This window comes from Patella vulgata, chromosome 8, assembly GCF_932274485.2.
Source record: "Patella vulgata chromosome 8, xgPatVulg1.2, whole genome shotgun sequence".
Classification (NCBI taxonomy): domain Eukaryota; kingdom Metazoa; phylum Mollusca; class Gastropoda; family Patellidae; genus Patella; species Patella vulgata.
Genome location: NC_065886.2, coordinates 28,081,496 through 28,105,127, shown reverse-complemented (window position 1 = coordinate 28,105,127; position 23,632 = coordinate 28,081,496). Strand labels below are relative to the sequence as shown.

Sequence of the window (23,632 nt, the reverse complement as noted above, 5' to 3'; positions counted from 1 at the left end):
TCAAAGTAGCGAAGCACGCCGTCGGGGCACAGGGATGATAAATCCGAAACTGAAATAACTCTTTTAATGTCATATATATTAAAAATAGCTATGCATGGTGCAACTTTATTGAAGCCTTTCGTATTTGTATACCATACCATTAGAACATGCTCTATTTGAATACATTGTTCCAACCATTATACAATTTGGGTTGACACAAACTATTGTCTTACAGTTCCAGACTGCTTTAACGCACGGTTCATACAGATTGGTGAGCAGATCATTTCTGTAGATATTGAAATTCCTTTATTCTTCCAGGTAAATTCCTTTATTCTCCCAGGTAAAACTTTGTTGTGTATAATAAAAACTAAGTAACTCGTGTGACATGTTAATTAAAAACCAACAATGCATGACTTGACATTAAAAAGAAATATTCATGGGTAATAACAATTACAACGGTGATTTAAAAGGTCACAACTTTACCTGAAATAGTGAGGGATCTATATAGACCAATTTCTCCTTTATATTGCTAATCAATTCTAATAAAGAACAATGATACAATATTACTACTAATGAGAGTCGGATAATAATTTGTTATCATTTTGATATGTATTGATATCTTTGATGTGTTCACGTGGATATTGATTGTCATGTCAGAGGAAAACATAAAGGTAACAGCATCAAAGAAATCTCATAGCGTCATCATTCAAACATTGTTGTTTGTTCGTACAATTACGTCTGTAATGCCCTGGGGCCGCGTTTTATTTTTTTTGCATTTGTATTCAAAAGCAGTTTAAATTGAACAATGATCTTTGAGCAATATTTCCTGATCGCCCGATTCATGTTGAGTATAAAAATACGTAATTTATCAGATCAAACATGGCGGCAATCTTAGTGCACAAAATACACAATTATGTTTTAAAAGATTATTATTAGTAGTACAAATGAACTATTATATACACGTATCAGAGAGATTCAATAACAGTGTTTCCCATCGCTAAATATTTGGGCAGAAAATAAAGAAATACAGAAGAAAGATCTATATATCTCAAGATAAAAACATTTGAATATATTTGAAGCCCAACTACATTATACTTCAACCCGTGGTATACATGAATTTTAGAATATTATATAATTTAATTCCGTGCTGGTTTATCCTATCCATGTTTGCTTCTCTATCGATTCTTGCATATGGTTTACTGTTTAGCGTATCTTTGCTTTAGTGTGTTACGTTTAATTTGATCGGGAGACGTGTTCGTCGACGTCAACGTCAACCGACAACACTGCAAGAATAGGCCGTGGCACTGCAAGAGGAGTGGGTCAGATTGCCCCCAAATCGTGATTGGACGGTTGATTAGGAGCATGTCACGACGAATTGTTGAATGTCTGAGGATTGGTGGAGCAATTACTCATTATTAAGACAAAAATCAAAAACGTCCATTTACACTTTTGACGGTGTATCTCTTCGTGAGTGAAATGGGACCGTCAGATAAGCCGCCCATATGAACTGTTTATGTTCATGTGCAGGCAATTGGCCTGTTATAAACATACACTGGTTACCTCTAATAAAAACAGCAGTGCATTAAGCAGTTTTGTGTTGTTTTTGAATATCCCTATGGCAAACACTGAAATCCATAAGACTTTACTCTGAGGATTAAGATGTTCCGTACTGATAAACCATAACATGACTGCGTTAATAACAATGTTATTATACATAATGAAATTAAATAATTGCTAATTAATCTAACATTGAAAGAAAGAAATACAGCTGTTTTTGTACGGTCTGTGTGAATTCGCAAAGTACTGGTTCATAGTGTAATAATCAGTCAAACATGCCAAATCTAATCCCAGTAAAAACCTCAACAAGTTTGCTTTTGATAATCTCACGCAGACCATTAATTTTTTAGAGATACTTAATATCCTAGATAGTGGGTTGTAATTTGGCATTATTTGTCTCGTCAAATGGCTCTATTTCCAGTGTCGTGGCTATCAATAATACAAACAATTTCATTTTCCATGATACGGCATAGAAACGATCTGTAATCGTTGAAAATTGTCTTTAAATAACGAGGTTTTATCGTTGCTTGGTCGAGTTACTGCTTGTCTATAGCAGAAATCGATGGCATATTGGACGGTTAAATGGGTGTTGGAATATGCTCGCGGCTCGCGCTTGTCCACGTGAAGATTTGAATGGATTTCTTAGTACCATATTGATTTATGTCATAAGTAAGATGCAAATTCCTTTATCTGAAAACACCAGATCATATATCAAGGAAACAAATGGTCATGTTTTCGCAAATTTCGGGCAATCTGCCCTACAGCATCGCAGTGTTGCATCTATTTTTCAGTTTATGAGCGGCTATTGATTTTCTTCATTGAAATTGCACGTAAAACGTTAGATCTAAGGATTTTGTTTCAAGAGCACGAATGTGCGTTATACATCGTGTATCAAACATTTTGTCTTAATAGATTTTCAATAACACCTACCTTCGATCTAGGTTTGCCTCTATGAAGTACAAACTAGGATACTTTCATTAGAGTAAATGTATAAAATTCTATCAAAGTGCCTTGTGTTGACGCACGTTGTGTGAAATTGATGTACTAGTCATTTTCTTATAAACCATAAAATATCAGTGATCTGTGAAATAAACTACAGTAATAAATACATCGGTAAACGTGTTATCACAAAGTTTTTGTCTTTTTATGTGCTCTTATACACGAATGCGACTTCTATCAACTAAAACGGTTCTCAGGCTATATTGTTTGGGTTGTCAAGATGTATGTTTTTTTTTTCCAAATTCAACACCAGAATAAGGATATGAAATTTCGATTTTGCTTAACTTTGATTTTAGACCTAGACGCCCAGGTCATCTAAAAATATACTGTACCTCGTGCAAGTTACTGTAGAAATAACCAGTTTCAGTTTAATGTAGTAGTCGTATTTGAGTCTTGCTGATCAGACGTTTTCGGTTTGTTGGAAAGACATTTCCTAAAATTTGTTAAAAGAATTCTTCGAACCCACACCAGCTTACAATTTGGCGAGAAACAATGCAATGATTGATTGAAATCAGGTTTAACGCTAAATGCTATATAATCAGCGTTGATTAAGATGTACGAAATTTCATAATTACCGAAAAATGCAAATCACGCACCGTTATCCAAATTAGGTCTTCTTTCGTGCTATTTAATAGCGCTCAATGCCCGGTTTACCTGTTTCACCTTCCAACGACACAACAGCCGTCATTTCAGTGAATAAATATGATAGCCATAGCGAGACTGAAACGGGTGCAAGTCTGAGGTGTAAGATGCACACTAATTGCCCCTATAGGAGAGAGAGAGAAATGGGGTTTAACGTCCAATCGACACAAACTAGGTCATTTCGGGACTAACATATGGTTCCATTTTATTTCCATAATTCGCTTGCGCGTCGGGAGGAAACCGGACCCGGAGAAAACCCACGAAGTTGGAGAGGCGACCGGCCCTACTCCATGTCACGTACAACCGGGGATTCGAAACCACGCCAGTTGACTCAATGACAGACTTTATGATACAGCACGCACGTGCTAACCATTCAGCCATCCACCCCCTACCCCTATAGGTCTGTGGTTATATTTATTTGAACATGTGTCCCACAATTCGTTGGAGGTCAGTCATCTTTAGAAGAAAAATTTGAAAATGCTAAAAAAATGTCTATATTTTCCCCGTCACTGGACCGGAAGTTTGGTTACTCTCTTCAGAACGCCCAAAACCATAAATGTACGTCACATTATACAGTCTGTTAATTGATTTATTTTGTTGGATCGATGACAGTACATTTAGGGTTATTTTAATCGGTGGTGAAATAAAATTGTTTTTGATTGTATTGTATATATATATTTCTCTTTCTTTTGGAACATATCGGTTTACCATATTCCCTGCAGCTAATTTACACATTAGGTCAATATTTTTTATTGGTATTCTTCATTGATTAACTCTTATACCATCATCAAATCATCCGGCTATTTCTTTGACAGTATAGTACCATCGTATCACCGTACATCAATTCACCACTTGTAACAACAAATAATAATACACATTGGTTCAGTATTAAACTATTTCAAAACTCTCATCATCTAAAAAGATTTTTTACGCAGAATCTAGCATGCACTTATTCCGTGTACTCATCACAGTTCCTGAATACTGATCTACCTACTTTCATCTCTTAATATGAAATAATAATGAAGCTAATTTCATTTCTGCCTCTACAAATGTTAACGAGTGTCCTTTTCAGTTCCTTTTAAATTCGAAACCAAATTGAAAATCATAATAAGGAATCGCGTTACAAACGTTTTTCGTCTGTGACATGCAATTCCAACTTTTAATTCCAAGCTAGTCTTCTATTCAGAAAACCCAAATTGCGATAAAGCAATTTCGTTTTTGTATTGAACGGGTGACAAGGTTTAATGAATTGTCATTTTGTAAGAGACTTCCTTTCATTGTCCGTGGTGTTTATCGTATAAATTAGGTTATTAAGAGGAAACTAAAACGAAAAGGGCATTATAAGAAACCCAAACACTTCTTTATCGGATACCAGTAGAACCAAATTCAATTATAATTTCGCCAAGGCACTCCAACAGAATTATCAAAAGTGGTATTTTTGACTTCTGTTAGACACCCTTATTACCTATACTCTTTGAAAAACTTTTATTGAAAAAAACTGAGACCAATAAGCACCAATTTCAGTGTTTGGAATTCGCCCGTAAATAGAAATCGATGTGGCCTTATAATACAGTATAAACGAATACACGGAATCGAGTTTTTTTCTTGTAATTATTTCCATAGCTAAACTAGACAAGCTCGGGAAATTACAAAATATTAGATTATAGACAGAGAAGTAGATGAATATAGCACGACATGCTATAAAATCATAAAATTAATAAAGCTGTTACCTATACTTGGACGTTACCGATCACAAAAGAATACGCATAAAGTTTATGGTCACATGACGTTACATATATTTTGAAGGATGAGAATTGATATAGGAGATCAAGGCCGAATTTTGTTTGATTTTGGAAGATTGTAGTGCCCCTGTTGTCCATGCACCTGTAGGAAACACCCCATGGACGTCTTAGATTTTCCAATTTCGATCTATTACAGCAATCAATAAATTTCTAATCAGTTTCAACACATATATAAATTTTAGAGTGCGTCTGACAGTTAAATCAGATACAATTACGCACCAGTTTTATTGTAGATAGGCCTACTAATCACATTGTTATCAAGTAAGATGCATAGTTCGAATAATAACAAGTAAACTAAAAGGAAACTATGGTAATGACTGTATTTCCTTTCGGTTTTCAACTCGATCGTAGTAAGCAGCCATGTATGACGTAGTTTGGGGATTCATGACACGCGATCTCACAGATTAATTTGTCATGTGATCACTGTATTCCGTCATACAAGAAACTATGCGTTAGACATCAGGCTCATTTACATATTTATGTGTAAGAAAGTATCACAGTGGACCAAGTGTAATTTCCTATCGCGTGATGCCACTAATAGAGTTGGGTGGGAGATCAAAAGGATTATTTAATGAAGTGGAAGAACACAACTTTAAAGGCTGTAGTTTTAGTTAAGCGCATTAAAACTATGCCCGACAATTACATCAAGTTCATAAAGCAGCCTTTTATCACGATGTTAACGACCGATGCTGATTAACTATTTTCTAATAACTATTTGGTTTATACTCATGAGTATAAATTGTATAAATATTATTCTTATCGGGGAGTATAATCTCTAAGTTCTTATGACTACGGAAAGAAATAATTGTCAGGCGACGAAACATCCGGTCATCTTATCATTCATCAGTGTCAACTTGCCCCTCAGCATCACTGTTTATTTTATTATTCTTGACGATTGTAACCCCAAAAGTGTTAACAGGGTTTTGTAACAATGGCATGAAATTGGGGTTATCCCACAAGATATCTGTTATCAACCTAGAATTGAATGTTTACCACATTATGACGCTTTATGTACATATATGTGAATCTAATAAAGACTTTCAACAGGCATATTGAGCGCTTACATAATGCATCTTCAAAATATCCCATATTGTCCTTGCTTAAAAAGTATTTTATAAACCAGAGAATTCATTTTGTCCCAAAAGTGATAAAACATTGAAGACGAGGGCTCTAATATAATAGCCCCCCCCCCCCCACCATCTCCCTTTTAAATATTTTAGATACCTGAGGAGAGTTACACTGCACTTGCTTCAACATTAATGGTTTAATAATCGTAGGAGTAGAACATTTATTAAAGAATATACCAATTTAATTAGTTCGATGATATTTTCTTTGATTTCACAATACTATTCACTTGTTGGAGATGATTAAATGAAATGCCATAGGGATCGACACTTATTTGACGTTCTAACCCATGACGTCAACTGGCTGACTATCGCCATTCAGAAGACGTATTTGTTTTGTTTTTTTTATTTTGAGTGGAGCCCGTATCATTACACTTGAAGTGATATTTGTATTTTTATTTCTTGCAGTGTCTGTGTATTTTGTCTTGTCCGCAGGTTTGTTTTATCGGTTTTATTTTGCTTGTTGTGTGGAGTAAAGCCAACTTCTCTTCGCCCACATGATTAATGTGCAGTATTTTATCGCAATGTCTTGTTTTTGCTCTCTATCCAAATTGACATTGACTGCACCAACAGGGAAAATAAGATCACTAATATAATAAATTATTTTTCTGGTATGTTCTGTTTTTTGTTATTTATTGAATTAACTCGATCGGTATAATGCTATCATTGCGAATATGCTACATAAGTGGTGGACGATGATATGCTTACATAATTTAATGCATCAAAATTCAATAATCTAACAAGACCACGTTTAGACAAACTCTAGACAGTACACCCACTTCGGCTCATATGCACCCACTCATACAATGAAATGGGGTTTAACGTCCTACTGTTTTATCCAGGTGAGGGAAATTTTGCGTTACGGACTACTCTTATATCGAATTTCATCTGCCAATGTGTACACGGGACCTTGTCAGGCCCTCCGTCACGCCGGAAAATCCCGAGGAACCTTCTCGGCGAACAACGGGAGCGAACCCGATACCTTCAGGCTAGCGAGCCAGAACCTTACTCACCTAGTCAACGTGACCCCCCCCCCCCCACACACACACACACACGCACACCTCATACAAATTGATAATGTTATTATCTGTACAAATGATTTAATGATTATAAAACTCCAATCAAAACTGTGATGCGTTGGAGGAAAAAAGTGGCGGAAACGTTTTAACACGACGTCACACTTCCCGTCACCATTTCTGAACGGAATTGCATTCCATTAGTGGTACGCATTTTTATGTAGACTTCAGTTAAAGAAAATAAAATGTCTGTATATTCAGGTCACATCAATGTTTTACTAATACAGATTTCTATAATTGCATACAGTGGTATATAGTTGACAAGGCATCTTTAAGAGAGAGAGAGAGAGAGAGAGAGAGAGAGAGAGAGAGATAAATGAGGGTTAACGTCCACTCGACACAAACTAGGTCATTTCGGGACTAACCCATGGTTCAATTTTATTTCAATAATTCGCTTGCGCGTAGGAGTCTTTAGCAGCGGGGGGAAACCGGAGGGCCCAGATAAAACCCACGAGGTTGGACAGGCGACCCTACTCTTTGTCACGTACAACGGAGGAATCGAAACCCCGCCAGTTGACTCCTTGACAGACCGTATGATACAGCGCGCACGTGCTAATCATTCGGCCATCCAACCCCCCTGACAAGGCATCTTTGAGTTGACTAACAAAAATAAATCTGTCGATTTAATTATGTTTGATGTGAATTGCAAAAGTGGGTATCGGTCAACATTAAAATAATTACTTCCACATTTAAAACGAGCATCATTTGCATGGAATAGCATAAGTTTAGTAATTTGAATAACTATTCATCAGACAATGAACGGGCATAAGCGAAAAGTGGCGCCATGAGGAATGTCTTTATTTGACAAAAGAATGCTTGTATTTCAATATGAAGACATAGTCAGATAGCATGTTTTAAGAAGTAATTGCTCTTTGTTTATTACAGATTCAACAGGGGATCATGGTGGCTAGTGGACAAGGCGCTGGCTCGCTAGTGGAGGTCGGGTGTTCGATCCCTGCATTGGCCGAGAAAGTTCATCCAGTTTTTCCGGCGTGGTTACATCTTGTCAATGATGCAGGACGGAGGGCCTGACAAGGACAGCTGTCTAGTCGTTTGGATGGGACGATAAACCGAGGTCCCGTGTACACATTGGCGTGCACGTAAAAGATCCCTTGACAGTTGGAATTCGATATTAAAGTAGGCCTTAGTGCCGCTGTCCGGGCAAAATTTCTCTCATAGCACACTGTACGCCCGTCTCCATTAGCCCAGTTCGAAAGCAGAACAGTAGGACGTTAAACCCCATTTCATTTCATTTCACAGATTCCACACTGGGTCCATATCTACTGCTTTCTAATTAAACGTGTATTAGTACACACAGTGGAACTTACGTTGGAAGGGGAGTAACTCCATTATGCAATGCAATAGCCAGAACAATTTTAAGATGCTTGCGTTTTAACTACACGATCACTAATGTAGATTGAAATTATAAATAAGCAGATTTAAGGACTCCGATTTGACTTCACGGAATACTGAAATGCAATGGCGTAGTCTCGAAGACGACATCTGATAAATTCGTCGAGAGACTGTCTCTGCATACCAAAAGCATACTAAAACCGCGAGTTTTGTGTAATAAACACGTTTGAACGTTAATCATAATCGAATAAAGATGTTGAACTTTAGGAGTTCCATATCATATGTACGCGATTTTTGTACAATCAGAGGCAACTATTCGGGTATTTCCGGTATGAACCCATCCGAGATCTTTGGGATACAAAAGATGTGTTTTAAGTTTCACGGAAACCAGATAAAAATTATGGCCACAGACAATTAATGTGGAGAGACAGACGGGTGGACAATGGCGACGGCACAGTACGTCAACATAAGGAGTCCAGAGTTATCCCGCGATAACACCATGTCCATGCTTATGCCGGTATAGATCAGTGTTTCCCAACATGGTGTACATGAAAAAAAGACAGCCAGGTAACATGCAGCAAGAAATTGTTGGTATTCGGTCAATGAATATCAATCATATCAACAGGAATGATCAGAATGACTTTATTAGTATCTATGTAACACATGGTGACAAACACAATAAATCCGAACATCCCTAATATGGGAAATATGACTGAACAGAGCAAATGTATATTGGGGGGGGGGGGGGGAGGTCTCGTATGTAAAACGGTTGGCAACCACTGGTATAGACGAATTACTAAACTATCTGCCGCACTACAACCCCATTTAGCCCTCGTAATACTACTATTACATGTAATACTACTAGGTCTAAGTTTCGTCATTTCCATTAAATAGCAATGTTAGTACGTAATATATGGTATTTTGTTTTTAATCAGACTATGTATAAAAGACACACAATTTGAAGATGTATTTTATTAGAAAAATTAAAGATTGTTCTTGATATAATAGATCCTTTTATGATAACATTTTTTTTTTTTACAAAATAAAAAGTTTTGTAAAGAGGGTAAAGGAAAACATTTAGAGGTTTTATCACACTGGATATCAAAACGTTAATTACCGAGATTCATAAGTTTTTGTGTGATATATGAGAAAAAACTACTAGCAGATTGACCTCCACATCTTGCACTTAATTTACCAATTTCTCTCCAGATTCTGAAATACAGAAAATAACGGAATGTGTGGATTTTTAAAGTATATATACTTTTAGTTTTTATACGGCCACATTGCACTGTAGCCATACGAGGACGAGTCTTATCGATATTCAGCGTCCCGTCCCATATAGGTTTAAGAAAACCTTGTGAACACGATAGAGACTATAATTTTTATCGGATGTTTTCAGATTTAGTGGGAAGCATTGGGGTCGGGAGAGAATGAATCCTATTGATGTTCAGAGTACCGCGACTTTCTGTTCCAAAGTTAAGCCCCTTTTCCGAAACACTGTGAACATGGTTCAGGCTAGAGTCTTTAATAAATTTGTTTCAAATCTGAATCATACGGAAGCTCAAATACGAAATATTTTTGTTTATTTCTTTTCCTATTTTTATTTTCAATTTTTAATTTTGAAAAAAGTAATTTCGAATTTCTGTTTTTAATTTTCAATTTTGTACAATAATTTTCAATTTTGTACAATAATTTTCAATTTTGTACAAAAATTTCAATTTTGTACAAAAAAATTCAATTTTGTAAAAAAAATTCAATTTTGTAAAAAAAATTCAATTTTGTACAAAAAATTCAATTTTGTACAAAAAAATTCAATTTTGTACAAAAAATTTCAATTTTTAACAATAATTTTCAATTTTGTACAATAATTTTCAATTTTGTACAATAATTTTCAATTTTGTACAATAATTTTTAATTTTGTAATTTTTAATTTTTATTTTTTATTTTTTATTTTCAATTTTGTAAAATAATTTCTGATTTTGTAAAATAATTTCTGATTTTGTAAAATAATTTCTGATTTTGTAAATTTGTTTTCAGAACCATCAGACCGCCCCGGTTCACTTACATCTTGTCCAACCTCGTGGGTTTTCTCCAGGTCCTCCGGTTTCCTCCCACTGCAAACGACCCCTACGCGCAAGCGAATTATTGAAATAAAATTAAACCCTAATTTAAGTTAGTCCCGAAATGACCTAGTTTGTGTCAAGTGGGCGTTAAAACCATCTCTCTCTCTCTCTCTCTCTCTCTCTCTCTCTCTCTCTTTCTTACTGGTAGTAGTTGCGATGGGACAAAAAATTGAGGTCTCGTGTACACATTGGAGTGCACGTCAACGATCTCTTCGCAGTTGGAATTCGATATAAGTTTAGGCCGTAGCGTCGCTGTGGGGATAAAATTTCCTTCATAGTACACTGTACGGCGTATGTCCGTCTTCATTAGTCTAGTCGAAGCAGAACTGCCGAAGTGCTATTAAACTCCTGACTCCCACCAACTCGTAATATTTACCCGTCTTTGTGTGATCGGTCGGATTGCTAGTGTATTATACATGTATAGTACTTACTTGAAGGATGCAGAGTCGAAGAGATCTCTAGCTTCGAACACTTTAGAGAAGGCTCCCTTGTTGTCCCAAAATATATCACAGAAACCACTGTCTAGATAACAGTCACCCATGATGTTAAAGGCTTCATGGCTTAGATCATGACAATTTACTTCCTCATTTCCATAGAAACGTTCAGATAGTTTCCGAGTCATACATTGTTGTGACACAGTGAGAAATTCTTGACCCTTTTAAAACAATTTAAAGTACACTATATTTCAACCATAGAAAAGGCAACGTAATAAATGTAAAATTTGTGGGTTTACAGATATTCGAAAAATCAAACCTTAAATACCTTGCAGCCCGATTCACTGCCTGTGTATTTACTATAATAATACCAAGAATATATTCACTGTTTATCTTTACAATTTAATGTTAGCAAGTCAGTTACACCCACTTTTGAAATACCGATGTAACAAAATGTCGAAACCGAAGTTAACTACTGAAGATTTAGTAATGACTACATACAAATAAGCTCATTTAAAACAAAACTATAAGAATAGGCGAAATTCAAAAACTAAAATACTACTATATTATAAACTATATCAGAATCTCTGTTAGGTCCAAATGGATTTTATGAGACTGCAAACGATAGATAAGTCAACCGACATTTCATATTTCAAACAGTAAAGGTTAATACACTTCGACGATTTTAAATAATTTAACAGGGCAAACTATCTGCAAGACTTTAAATTTTCAAGCATAAGCCAGGTAACATATAAGAGTAAACCCTCGGCGGAATCAGAAGATATTTCTTGTCAACCCCCCCCCCCCCAACAAACGAATGTCTTAAATCTAGCAGAAATTATTGTCCTGTTTTACAAAACAAATGTCTTTTCACCAATCATTAGTTTTATTTAATAAACTCTTAATAAAACAACTTCAAGGGTCAAGCTACTTGAGTTAACAGATTTCAAGTAATGCCAAATGTTTGTTTCAATAGTTACATAATATGGACGATTAACTGATTCAAAGGTCGAACAAAACAAATAATGTGAGATAAGAAAGACCTTGTCTGCGATATCACCTCGGTGGAAGCGGACGTAAAATACAACTAACTAACAACAACATAAGAAAGACCTTTGTCTATAAGTTAGTATACCCATTAAAATGCATTTAACTAATATAAGTATTCGTCACTAACACAATTCTCTCGAACTCTATTTCTAATCATTTACATTTTATTTGACGAACAATGCATTGAACTGTCCACAAAAAGTCAATATTAATTAAAAGGTGTTTAGCTCTATTCTGTCAAACTACGAGCGTAAAATACGTGTTAAGTTAGCCTTTTCTTTAATATATCGATTAGTAAAAAAACAACAACTGCAAATTAACACACCCATTATTTTGAAGTTAAAGTAAACTATTCTATCAAGACACTGGATAACCAATGGACAAGTAGTAAGTTGATGAAAAGATTCTTCGTTTATATGGCGCCGAACTACTCAAAATATCTAACATAGTTCAAACATTTAGACAGATACTTCAAGAATAGTTGTATAATAGTTGTTTTAAACAACTGACATGTTATTACACTATTGGTATTTAGAAATAGAGAAAGAAAACACTAAATGATTAAAAGATTAAACCTCTGGCGTAAATCTGTGCCTGTAAGAATCTACGTCTTCAAATCTTCTACAATAATGTGAACCAAATCTTAACATATATCCTCTAGCTCTGCATGGAAATCTCCTCTCAAAACAATTATAGAATTCACAGCTGCCTTCACTTCCATGTGTTTGACACTGTCCTTCTATTTCTGTTAAAATTAAAGAGGTTTGAGTTATTGTTAGTTATAAGGGTGTTATAATAATTCCGAATTCCTTCTTTGAGTTTAATATACTGTAGAATCTGCATTAAGCAGCCACCCAAGGGAATTTTCACAACTGACCGCTTAACGGGAGTGGCCTCTTAATAAAATCTCGGTGCTTTTTGTGCTGACATAAATTAAATATTACGCTTGGATGCATTGGAAGCGAACATCAATACTTGCATCGGTAAATTTGATCGTATCTGAATCTTGCGCCGAACAAATGTATTACATTTCTATTAAATATTAAAATTGATTTTGTATTTACAAAGAATCCTTAGTGTAGGAAATGTACACCTAGTGGTTCTAATCGTCAACTACAGCAGTTATTTGTAGTTCAGGTTTTGACCTCCGATACATTATAATAAACTTTGATGTATCCAATAAAACCGGAGATATATTATGCACACGTCGTACAGAATAAACGCTCGAAAAAGTATATAAGTTAAGATTATAATTTTAAACAATGTATTTATATTTCTGTAAATAATTTCTTACGGGAGATTTTAGAAAAATAAAATATGTTTATTTGGCCGTTAATTACAATCTATAAAATGCATTGAGTTAAGTTTTCGTCAATCAGGCGAGCGCACTTCACTAGAGGACATCTTGGACATCTTTCAGTAATTGTGTAAGTTAGTCCAGGATTAGTATTATTATTCACTGTCCATAACAATATTGCCCTAAAAAGGTACACCCGAACCCTATAAATATTAGTTGTATTTAATTTTGACATACCTCTTTCAGAATTCACTATTCTCTCTGTGTTTAAAAACCAAGCATTGGTAATAGTGATCACACAAACTAGAAGAAACAATTCATACTTCATCTTGACTGCTTCTAACAAGACACGATAACAAGATATTGTAGGGCGATGGTCTATATTATACCTAATTCGTACATCCGCTTTCAAGTGTCGTCTTCCGAATCAAAGCTTCTAAGTCATGTGATATGCGGATGTGCAAAGGTTGCGTACTCATTTGTTTACCTAATGTTATGTTTGTCATTTTGGGCCTATCTTCGAAATAATCTGTTGGTGACAGTATTTGTTTTTGAATCAACTTGAAATCAAGATGACAAACATATTTTTGAAAGTATTAGGTTTTCGGTGATTTAAAATGTAAACAACATTGCTGTTTACAGTCCTGACATGCATGACACGACACAATACTACAGATAAAGATATTTAATTAGTAAGATAACCGACTGACTGCAATATAAAGACAAAATCCTGTTCGACTTTATTTTATATCATGATATCCTTTCAAAGCAAGGCTATTAGACGTATGCACAGTGTTTATTAGGCCTAACACAATATAAGTATACATGTAACTCAAATTATATGATTTACAGGAACATGAAGATGTAATATGTAAAAAATATTAAGTGATACAGTATTTCTGATATAGTAATGCAAAGATTACTGGAGTTATCACCCTTTTGGTGTGTTCAGTTATTGTATCTAAACTGTAACGGACATAATTTAAGGCGTGATAATCCGACCTACCTGCAACTTAATTACGCACCACAAGTAAAGAGACCGGGTATAAGAAAATGTGGCGAACAAATTTTGAAATCGCTCAAAATTCAATGGTGGGTAGTGTGTTGTCTGATTGCAAAACGTGGTGTACAGAAACGAGGAGCATAGCGTCCCCAGAAATTCGGGAAAGGCGGACACAGAATTATATCTATTCCATTGAAAACATTTAGAACATTAGGAGTCAAATTTAAAAAAATAATAATAAAATAAAATAAAAAATCAATCTATTGTACTAAGTATCTCACAAATTTTATAATCCATATTCAAATCCGTCGAAAAACTGTGAAAGTCACTTTGTGGTATATTGGTAAAATCTGTTTCTGGAAAACAAGAGTTATCCTTCTATATATCCGACTGAAGTAACGAGTGATAACGATACAAGGCCGGAATTCTGCGCACTGATAATTCCATCGAAGACCTAACGTTGTTATATGAGAATGTGAGAGGATATCTGACAATTTATACAAAGAATTGTCTGCCATTAGATAAGAGAAAACGAAAAAATAAAATAGAAACAGTCCGTGTATTACCATGTTTTTATTAAGTATACAATTTATAAAAACAAGGGAAAGTGCGGGCTATTGCTATTTTTCTCGTTTTCTCATATCTTATCTAGTGACATTCAATTATAAAACACTTTTTCTTCTTCAACGGAATTATCAGTGAGCAGAAACCCGCCCGTGTAACTGTTATCGCTCGTTAGTTCAGTCAGTTATATAGAAGGATAACTCTTGTTTTCCATTTATTGCGTCACTTCCGGTTCTCCAAATCTTCGTTATGCATCTATCGTAGCAATGATCTCTGTGTTAAGATTATAATTGGAATATGTTAAACCAGTTCTGCCACATACGTGGCAATGACTGACACCAATATTGTCCTTTAACGCATTTAGACCATTGTTGGTGATATTCCTTTACGGCCTGCACGATTTTGTAATTTGCAAGGGATTAAAATGACGATCAGCGGCTTAGACTAACACGATCTGTTACCAGAATAAGATATATTGTACACGTTATTTGTGGCAGAGATTAGTGGATAGCAGAGATAAAAATTTCTTGAATTTTACATATTTTTTAAACAACGAATAAATCTAGCTAATTTCACGAAATGGTCGAACCCATCAAACATAGATGTACTACTAAAATAATAAGAAATTATTTGATTTTAAAAGGTATTTCGTCTCGGATGAAACACCCTCTTCTATCGGTCATCTGCAGATACATACCGACGATCTAATAAAATGATTTAACTGTTACAATTGTCCGTGATGCTGATACACGAAAATTCGTCAGACACAGATAGATGAATTTATATAAAGCGGCGACAATAAAACTTGATGAGATAAACTAGTAATATATGTATATATACAAATTATAATGTAATGCTAAAGTTTTAAACAATTATTTTTGAAATAATACAATGTTTTAAATTATTACCAAACAATCCAAACATCTAATTTAACAAAAACCTCAACGACATAAAAAGCTACGGTATTCAAATAAATCTGACAATATAACAAATATAAACACATTCAAATAATACAAAAGTAACCAAATTCTCCGCACTAATGTTATTAAACCGGTTGTCAAGCTTGGCCCACTGTATGAAAATGTTAACAGGGCCATCGTTCCTTTGATAGGTTTCACTCTTTTAATTTGTCCCCAAAATGAGATTTAATCCATAGAATAAAAACCAAACACTTCCATTGAGGACACAGCTGAAGATAAAGATAATGATTGTAATCACCACAACGATAACCATATCAAACCTGTTCTGTATGCTCAAATCAATTTGCATCCTATCACCAAACAGAGGAACATCAATTCAAAGACATTTGTCCACGCAGATATAGAACCGCTTATGCAAGGCCTTTCTGACGTATTTTTTGAATTTTTATTTTCCAGCCAAATAATTGGCATTCGCCCTTTTTTGAAGAAAGAGGCATTATATGCAGGATCAACATGAAAGTATAGACCAGTAGTTTTACCTCCACTGCGTACAAACCTTACCTTTTCAGGTTCGAAGCTATCATCAGAATCCGTGACAAACCAAAGAGGGCCAAAATATTTTCCTGAGAATAACAAACCTTTCTCCTGGTTAAGTACCATTGTACCAAAACGCCCAAAATGGAGGACAAGTGCTCCACGTTTCCCAAAGTAAACCCGTATTTCGCCAAACCCAAGATGGAAATATCGACCAACTAAATCCGTTGAAGGACGGAGACGTATTTCACCTGCAATGTCTCTACTAATTTTAGGTTCCTTTATATCGGCACGAACACCCCAGGGTGCTGGGAATGTACAAACTGTTGTATCGTTAAGCCAGGGCTCTTCTCCAAGTAACATATCACTAGCGTAACTCATTAAAGCACGGAGAGCATATATCTTTTCTCGTGTTTGAGGTCCGTTTACTGCAGCATATACGCCTACATTGTTTTCTGGATAGAACCATAATCTCGATGAGTGTGTAGTTATACCACCTGAATGCCAAATCTTCTTATAACCTGAAAATAATTTTTATAGAAAAAATATTTCCAGTGGTTATACATGTATATTGTAATTTTTACTTTTTATTCTATTATCGACATGTTATAATATAAGTCAATCAATAATATATGACACTTACCTCTATAGTTATAATATAAGTCAATCAATAATATATGACACTTACCTCTATAGTTATAATATAAGTCAGTCAATAATATATGACACTTACCTCTATAGTATGAAGTAACCCAACCAAGATCGTATGACATCTGAACATCTGCTATTGGGTATCTTGTTCTGTGAAGATCTTGGTCAGGAAATGGTAATGGCATCACGGGTTTAAATGTCTGTTCCAAAACATCGGATTTAAACACTTCTTTATTGGACATGTCTCTACCAGAACTCAACAACATCAATAGCCATCTTGCCATATCATCTGAGGTAGAGAAAAGAGACCCAGCTGGACCACAAGGGTGAACAGACCTTCAAAGAGAGACAGAACGCTTGATAAAATCTTGCATTTATTTGAGAAATTCATGTAGCCAACCGTCGTATTTGTTGTACTGTAAATTTGAACAGCTTGACTAGACTATAACCTGTTATCAAGTTGCGTATTATCCAAGATTTAGCTTTTTATGCACAAGACTGTGTGTGCTTATTATATATTTATGATACTATTTCACAGCCATGGTACTCATTTTATTTGAAATATTTTCTTTTCTTTACGTCCGCGTACTTTTACATTAATTTGGGACTTTGTATTTCTTTGATTTTTAATTTTGCATTACTTTTATCTATAGAATCAATAAACCGAACTTCGTCACCGTCTTCTGGCACACATTATCGCAAAATGCCATATATTTTGATTAAACAACTATTATATTTAATTTTCTATCATTTAGTTTTTGTAACGCATCAGCGACAGTATACTATCAATAAATCTAGAATTGTCTGGCGTATTTCCACTGTTTTTGTCAATACATCTTAATGATCATTATGTAATTTGATCATAATCAAAAATGTTTCTCCTCGATTGATTTGTATGGATTCAACTTTAGTGGAGTTCTTTTATTTACTTGTTAAAAAATGTAAATGTACATACTGGAGCAGTATTGGGTCCAAATTAATCAATTTTCCATGTTTAACAGCACATGGTAAGGCTATATCTTTAAAATCTGTTCTTTCATTGATGAACCCACTTGTTGTCATTTTAAGTGGCGTTAACATATATTCCTTTACCAAAGTTTCCCAGGATTTCCCACTTAAAGTCTCAGCTACATAACCTGCTAATGTGTACATATAGTTGCTGTACATAAATTTGCTTCGAAAGGGTGCAACCGCGGGCATAAAACGAAGGCGCCTGAAAAGATTGAAATAAAAAGATTATATAAAACTGGAAAAGTAAAGCTATTAGAGGTACTAAACCTTTAACGCAATATTATCTATAATACTGGAAATTAAAAACACTTATTAGAATTCAATATTGGCCCATTTCAATCAATATTATCTTAACGTGAAAATATGTAATCCTAATATCCAGTATATATGACACAGTGAACATTTTTAAATCACTACGCGACTCGCGTATTCTATGGACATATTGGTTTTGAGCGCCATTTGTAATAACCAAAGATAAACATATCCCATGAAACAATGCGGTTTACAACTGACAATCCTCCCCCCCCCCCAAAAAAAAAAAAAATAAATAAATAAAACAACAACCGTGTGGAGAGAGAAATTGGGTTTAATGTCCATTCCACTCGATTCAAACTAGGTCAATACGGGACTAACATATGACTCAATTTTATTTTTAAAATTCGCTTACCCGATGGGGACTTTAGCAGTGGGAGGAATCCGGAGAAGCCAGAGCAAACCCACGAGGTTGGACAGGCGACCACACTCCTTGTCAAGTACCGGGGGAGAATCAAAACCACGCCACTTGACTCAATGACAGACCTTCTGATGTCGAGAAAATTGTTTGTCAGGGTTTTGTGCATATTGAAATTGTATTGAGTCTTTTGCACAAAGAGGCACGGGGGTTGGATGGCCGAATGGTTAGCACGTGCGGGCTGTATCATACGGCCTGTCATTGAGTCAACTGGCGTGGTTTCGAATCCCCGGTTGTACATGACAAGGAGTAGGGTCGCCTGTCCAACCTCGTGAGTTTTCTCCGGGTCCTCCGATTTCCTCCCGCTGCCAAAGACCCCTACGCGCAAGCGAATTATTGAAATAAAATTAAACCATATATTAGACCTGAAATGACCCCATTTCTCTCTCATCTCTCTCTCTCGCTCTCTCTCTCTCTCTCTCTCTCACACACACACACACACACACACACAAAGGGGCACATATATTCAAGCGGTTTAGAAAACAAGACAAAAAACAATTATCTGCAAAGTCAACCTTTCTTGAGATGTCATTTAAACTACTGATTTTATTGTTTCAGTCTAGAAACTAGCTAATGAAACACATCTCATTAATTTCACTGACGTAAAAGGTAAAATGATTAGGCATGACTGGGTCATTGACAAGAAATCAGTGTAAATCCTGTCCACATTTCTTAATATTGAGGAGACAGCTGATCATAAGCTAGTAGAGAACCGCTAGGATTATCGGCTTTTCTTGTAAGTCTGACAAGATATTCTCAGGATTATGTCAAATACTTAATTATACGTGATCTGTTTACTGATACTCCAAAGACGCAAAGTAAAATCTCTTGTCTGGTATCAAATGATACTATCTTCTTCTCTAAATCTCTACTCGTAGTAAATATCTAATCACCGCAATTACACATGCTGATGGAATCATTAAAGGTCAGGGGGACGGATGGTGATTGTTTGGGAATGTCCGGGGAGCTCATAGAGTTTAAGGGGTTGGGCTGGACGTTATATACAAAGGAAACATATATTACTGTAACTGCCTGTTTGAAACAATACCTTTAACTTAAATCTTCCTATAGATCCAATTTTTAAGTGTTTTGGTCATCGGGTTCATATCAGGAAAATTAGTGATAAGAGTATTGCATACCTGATAAGTTTTTCTCTGGTAACATCTTCTGGGAAACCAACCAACAGAGCGTTAAAGTAAGCTGGTGTGCCTACTCGGTGGGATAGCAAATCTTGAATGTTAACCAGATCAGTTCTTACATCATCGCTCAGTCGAAATTCATCTCCTAGTATCGACTTAACCGAAGTTTCCCACGTCACGCTACAAGAATAAAAAACACATAAATATTTTAACGCTCGCATTGTAATTGAATGATCGAACTTTGAGATTGCTTAGAAAATGGACAGTTGGGATTTTCTCGTTAAGGAATATGTACTGATGTACGATTATACCCAGAATATTATGATCTCCCACTTCGATCCGTTAGTTCACGCTTAATAGGTAGTGACAAAACAGGACATTGACTATTCATAAGGAAGCTCACTCGAAGCTTTGACGTCCGTTCAAACAAAATCGTAATGTTTTAACGTTTACGGCCCCAAGAAGATGTAATGAATTTCTGTCCCCGAATAATGTAAACTTTTGGACCGTGATCATTATTTCCATTATCGACCCGGACCCAGAACATGTTACTTTAAAAAGAAAATTAAAGGTCCAATCGCAGCGGGAACGTCGAAACTGTTGGTGGGCGTATGTTTTCTTGCCTTGAAATGAACCACACAAATCCTAATACAAATCAGTGCTTCTTTGTTAATGTTCCCAAGGGACATGCTGAACGCGAACAAGCTGAGATAGGCACCAGCTATAGAAAATGACTACTGAATTTGGTTGAAATCAATCGGGTGGTCTAGTGGATGTCAAAAAAGTCAATTGTAGTCGAGCAACTTCATTTGAACAATTCTGAATACTTTAAGAAATGAGTTGAAAATGTAAGAAGTTAATAGACTAAACTTTTCAGCTTTTCTTGATTATAAGAAACAGTAAAAGCCACGCAAAGCTATTTTTGTATTTTGCTAAAAATGTGGCTTAAATAAAATTTTCATTTATAGCACCTGGGACTACCGTTTTCGGGACTTGCTATACAATTCATTTAATATTCGAAATAAGGTGAAATACAATCATACTAAATGGCCCCCGAGTGTCAGACTTGCTGCTAGAAGCTCTTGTAGATATTAGCATTTATAAATGTACCAAGGATATTAACAATTGCAAAATGTTACAGATTCAATACTAATTAAGCATAATTAATACATAGAATATTCTTAGGATATTCGCGCTGAAAATTTGTGTTTATTTGATCAATAAGTGGAAATGGCGCCAAAGAAGGGAACCAAAGACCACGAAGTACATACCTATAACAGTCATAGACAATTTAATCTCATTTCAGTCAAATCAATTAGGAATACTAATGTGAAGAAAACTTATTATTAAGATATTTGATATGTCTCGGAAATGTAGATGACACATAATAAAGATAATAAACGTTGGTTGTAAATGATGATATAATAAGTGAAAAACTACCACATGACGATCTATTTAAAACAATAGTAAGGCTAAGTTACAAGAAAGAAAAAAAAACTATTAACTATCACAATTTGTTTTACAGTACTCAAAAACTAATGAACCAGGGCAATAAATGCCAAACGTGAACCCACAAATTTTTTTCGAAATTTGAAAAATTAAGTGGAAAAATGACCTCTATGGGTACGGAAGGAAAGGGATCAGCATGTATACTAGACCCGATAAAGTTGATACTACTGTCAGACCTATACAGCTAAACCCTAACGCACATACATCGCCAAATGAAATCACACCAATTAAGGATATTTTACATAGAATTGGAAGTGGTGAATATCAAAGATAAGATCACACAGCCAAAGTAACAACATTTTGAATAAAAAAGAACTTATATCAAAACTAACGCACGATCTAACAAAGGTGACAGACAGTTTGCCAACTCTCGCTAAACGGATATCACAAAGTGATAAAGGACAGAATAAAGTCAAAAGATCCTGTAAACACGACATAAGATACTAACAACATGGTTAATGATAATACAAAAAGAATTGAACTCTTAGAAAGAGAACTGTATCATAGTTTCAAACAACTAGAATACAGTCAGTTAGAATAACATGCCCCTGTAAAATTTATATCAGACAAAAATGACTGACGAAGTAAACAAGACAATAATCCAGCAAAACTAGAAGAAACCCAACTTATGGGGAATGGAGAAGTGAATTTATCCATATAACATTCATGTTGGGGACACACTGTTAATGGGGGACCGTGGGGAATTTCAAGGATTATACTTTTGTTTTTTGATGACTGTAGACATATTGATAATCTTTCTGATAACTATGTTAGCGATCAGACCATAAATCATCTTAAACAATTAATGAATATTTGTATTTCATCAAATAAACTAAAATGTGGTAAAGCAGTAGGCCTAGATCTTATAGATTCCGACAAGTTAAAATGTGGAGGAAATGTTATTACCTCCATTATAACTAAATAATGTAATGAAATACTTTCCACGTAAATTCCCGATTCTCAGAGAAAAACATATATTACGTCACTCCATAGAAAAGGTGACAAATCAGATCCCAATAATTGTAGCACTTTCGTCGTTGCGACATTGTTTTAAAATTTATAGACAAGGAATAGAGAAATAAGATGGGTTAAACAACATTTTTTATCTTTACAAATTATTCTCTATTGTCAGTATATTAAGGTACGAGTTTATTTAAAACGCAATTATAAAATTACTGATCGAGTTCAGGTCATGAGGTCAAAGTTAGTTTGAAGTTTTATAATTAAAGGGACACATCAAAGTTTATTAATAATTAAATAAAATTTAATTTTAATTAAGAGTAAGATTTACAAATACTTTTTCGAAATAATAATGTTAGATTAATATCAAAATAAAGTTTTAAAAAAATAGTAGTAGTTAGTTCTTGGTCTGATGGCAATGACATGTTTGATTGACGGATAAAATTGTACAAACCAATCATACTTAGAAGAAAAAAAGAAAGTTTCAACTTGACACTATGGTAGCTGAAACAGACCAATACACATCCAAGAAGAAGAAATGGTTTACCAGTTTACCAAATTGAGATTTCCTCAGACAGAATGTAAAGTGAAACCTGAACGTTATAAATATTACGTGATGTGTTATAGTGTTTTGAAATTAGGACACTTGAAGATTTTAAAAAGACAATTTGTGTTTTCTGTGTTTAGGCTTAGTGAATTTTCATAGGATTTTACAGTGATGAACTCTTTGGCGAACTTTTGCATGCAACTTTTGACTTTTGATTTTTGATTATATGTGTGTTTGTGTTTTCACAGCTTTGTTATATAGTATAGTATCATTGATATTTGCCTGTTGCATGAATAATTATAGGGTTTAGCACATAGAAGTTTTTAAGAGTCTCCTACCTGTGCATTTAGCATAAATCTTGCAAGTGGGGGAGGTGATATATGTTGATTTTCTAGATTTCTGCTACATTTATGAATAGTTATATAATTCTGCAGATGTTGGTATGGTTATTGTAAAGGATTCAAGGGATCTTTTACCCAATACCGAGCAAAAAGTCTTAAAGGAAGGGACGAATGTAATAATATTGCTAGAATTTTTGCTCTTGAAATAAGATGCCTTTATATTTCATTAATTAATATCTTTGGCAAGTTAGTAATTTCAAACATATTCACATATATAGTGTGCACTA

General features: G+C 34.9%; 2 protein-coding genes across 3 annotated transcripts in view; both read right to left on the bottom strand.

The window, feature by feature from the left end:
- Positions 1 to 9,486: 9,486 nt before the first annotated feature.
- Positions 9,487 to 13,865, bottom strand: LOC126829611 (uncharacterized). The gene is made up of 4 exons (XM_050559559.2): positions 13,674 to 13,865; positions 12,715 to 12,884; positions 11,087 to 11,310; positions 9,487 to 9,744 (listed from the first exon to the last, which is right to left on the bottom strand). Exons 1-4 carry the CDS (start codon positions 13,762 to 13,764, stop codon positions 9,642 to 9,644), a joined length of 588 nt encoding a protein of 195 aa, XP_050415516.1. The 5' UTR covers positions 13,765 to 13,865; the 3' UTR covers positions 9,487 to 9,641.
- A 348-nt stretch (positions 13,866 to 14,213) lies between these two features.
- The window catches only part of LOC126829608 (protein flp), a 49,973-nt gene continuing 40,554 nt past the window's right edge, over positions 14,214 to 23,632 (bottom strand). For both annotated transcript variants that reach the window (XM_050559556.2, XM_050559555.2), the window contains exons 2-5: positions 19,989 to 20,168; positions 18,064 to 18,321; positions 17,191 to 17,444; positions 14,214 to 16,978 (exon numbers count right to left, since the gene is read on the bottom strand). In XM_050559556.2, coding sequence (XP_050415513.1) covers positions 16,257 to 16,978; positions 17,191 to 17,444; positions 18,064 to 18,308 — 1,221 coding nt within the window. In that variant the 5' untranslated portion in view covers positions 18,309 to 18,321; positions 19,989 to 20,168 and the 3' untranslated portion in view covers positions 14,214 to 16,256. The remainder of the gene's footprint in view (positions 16,979 to 17,190; positions 17,445 to 18,063; positions 18,322 to 19,988; positions 20,169 to 23,632) is intronic.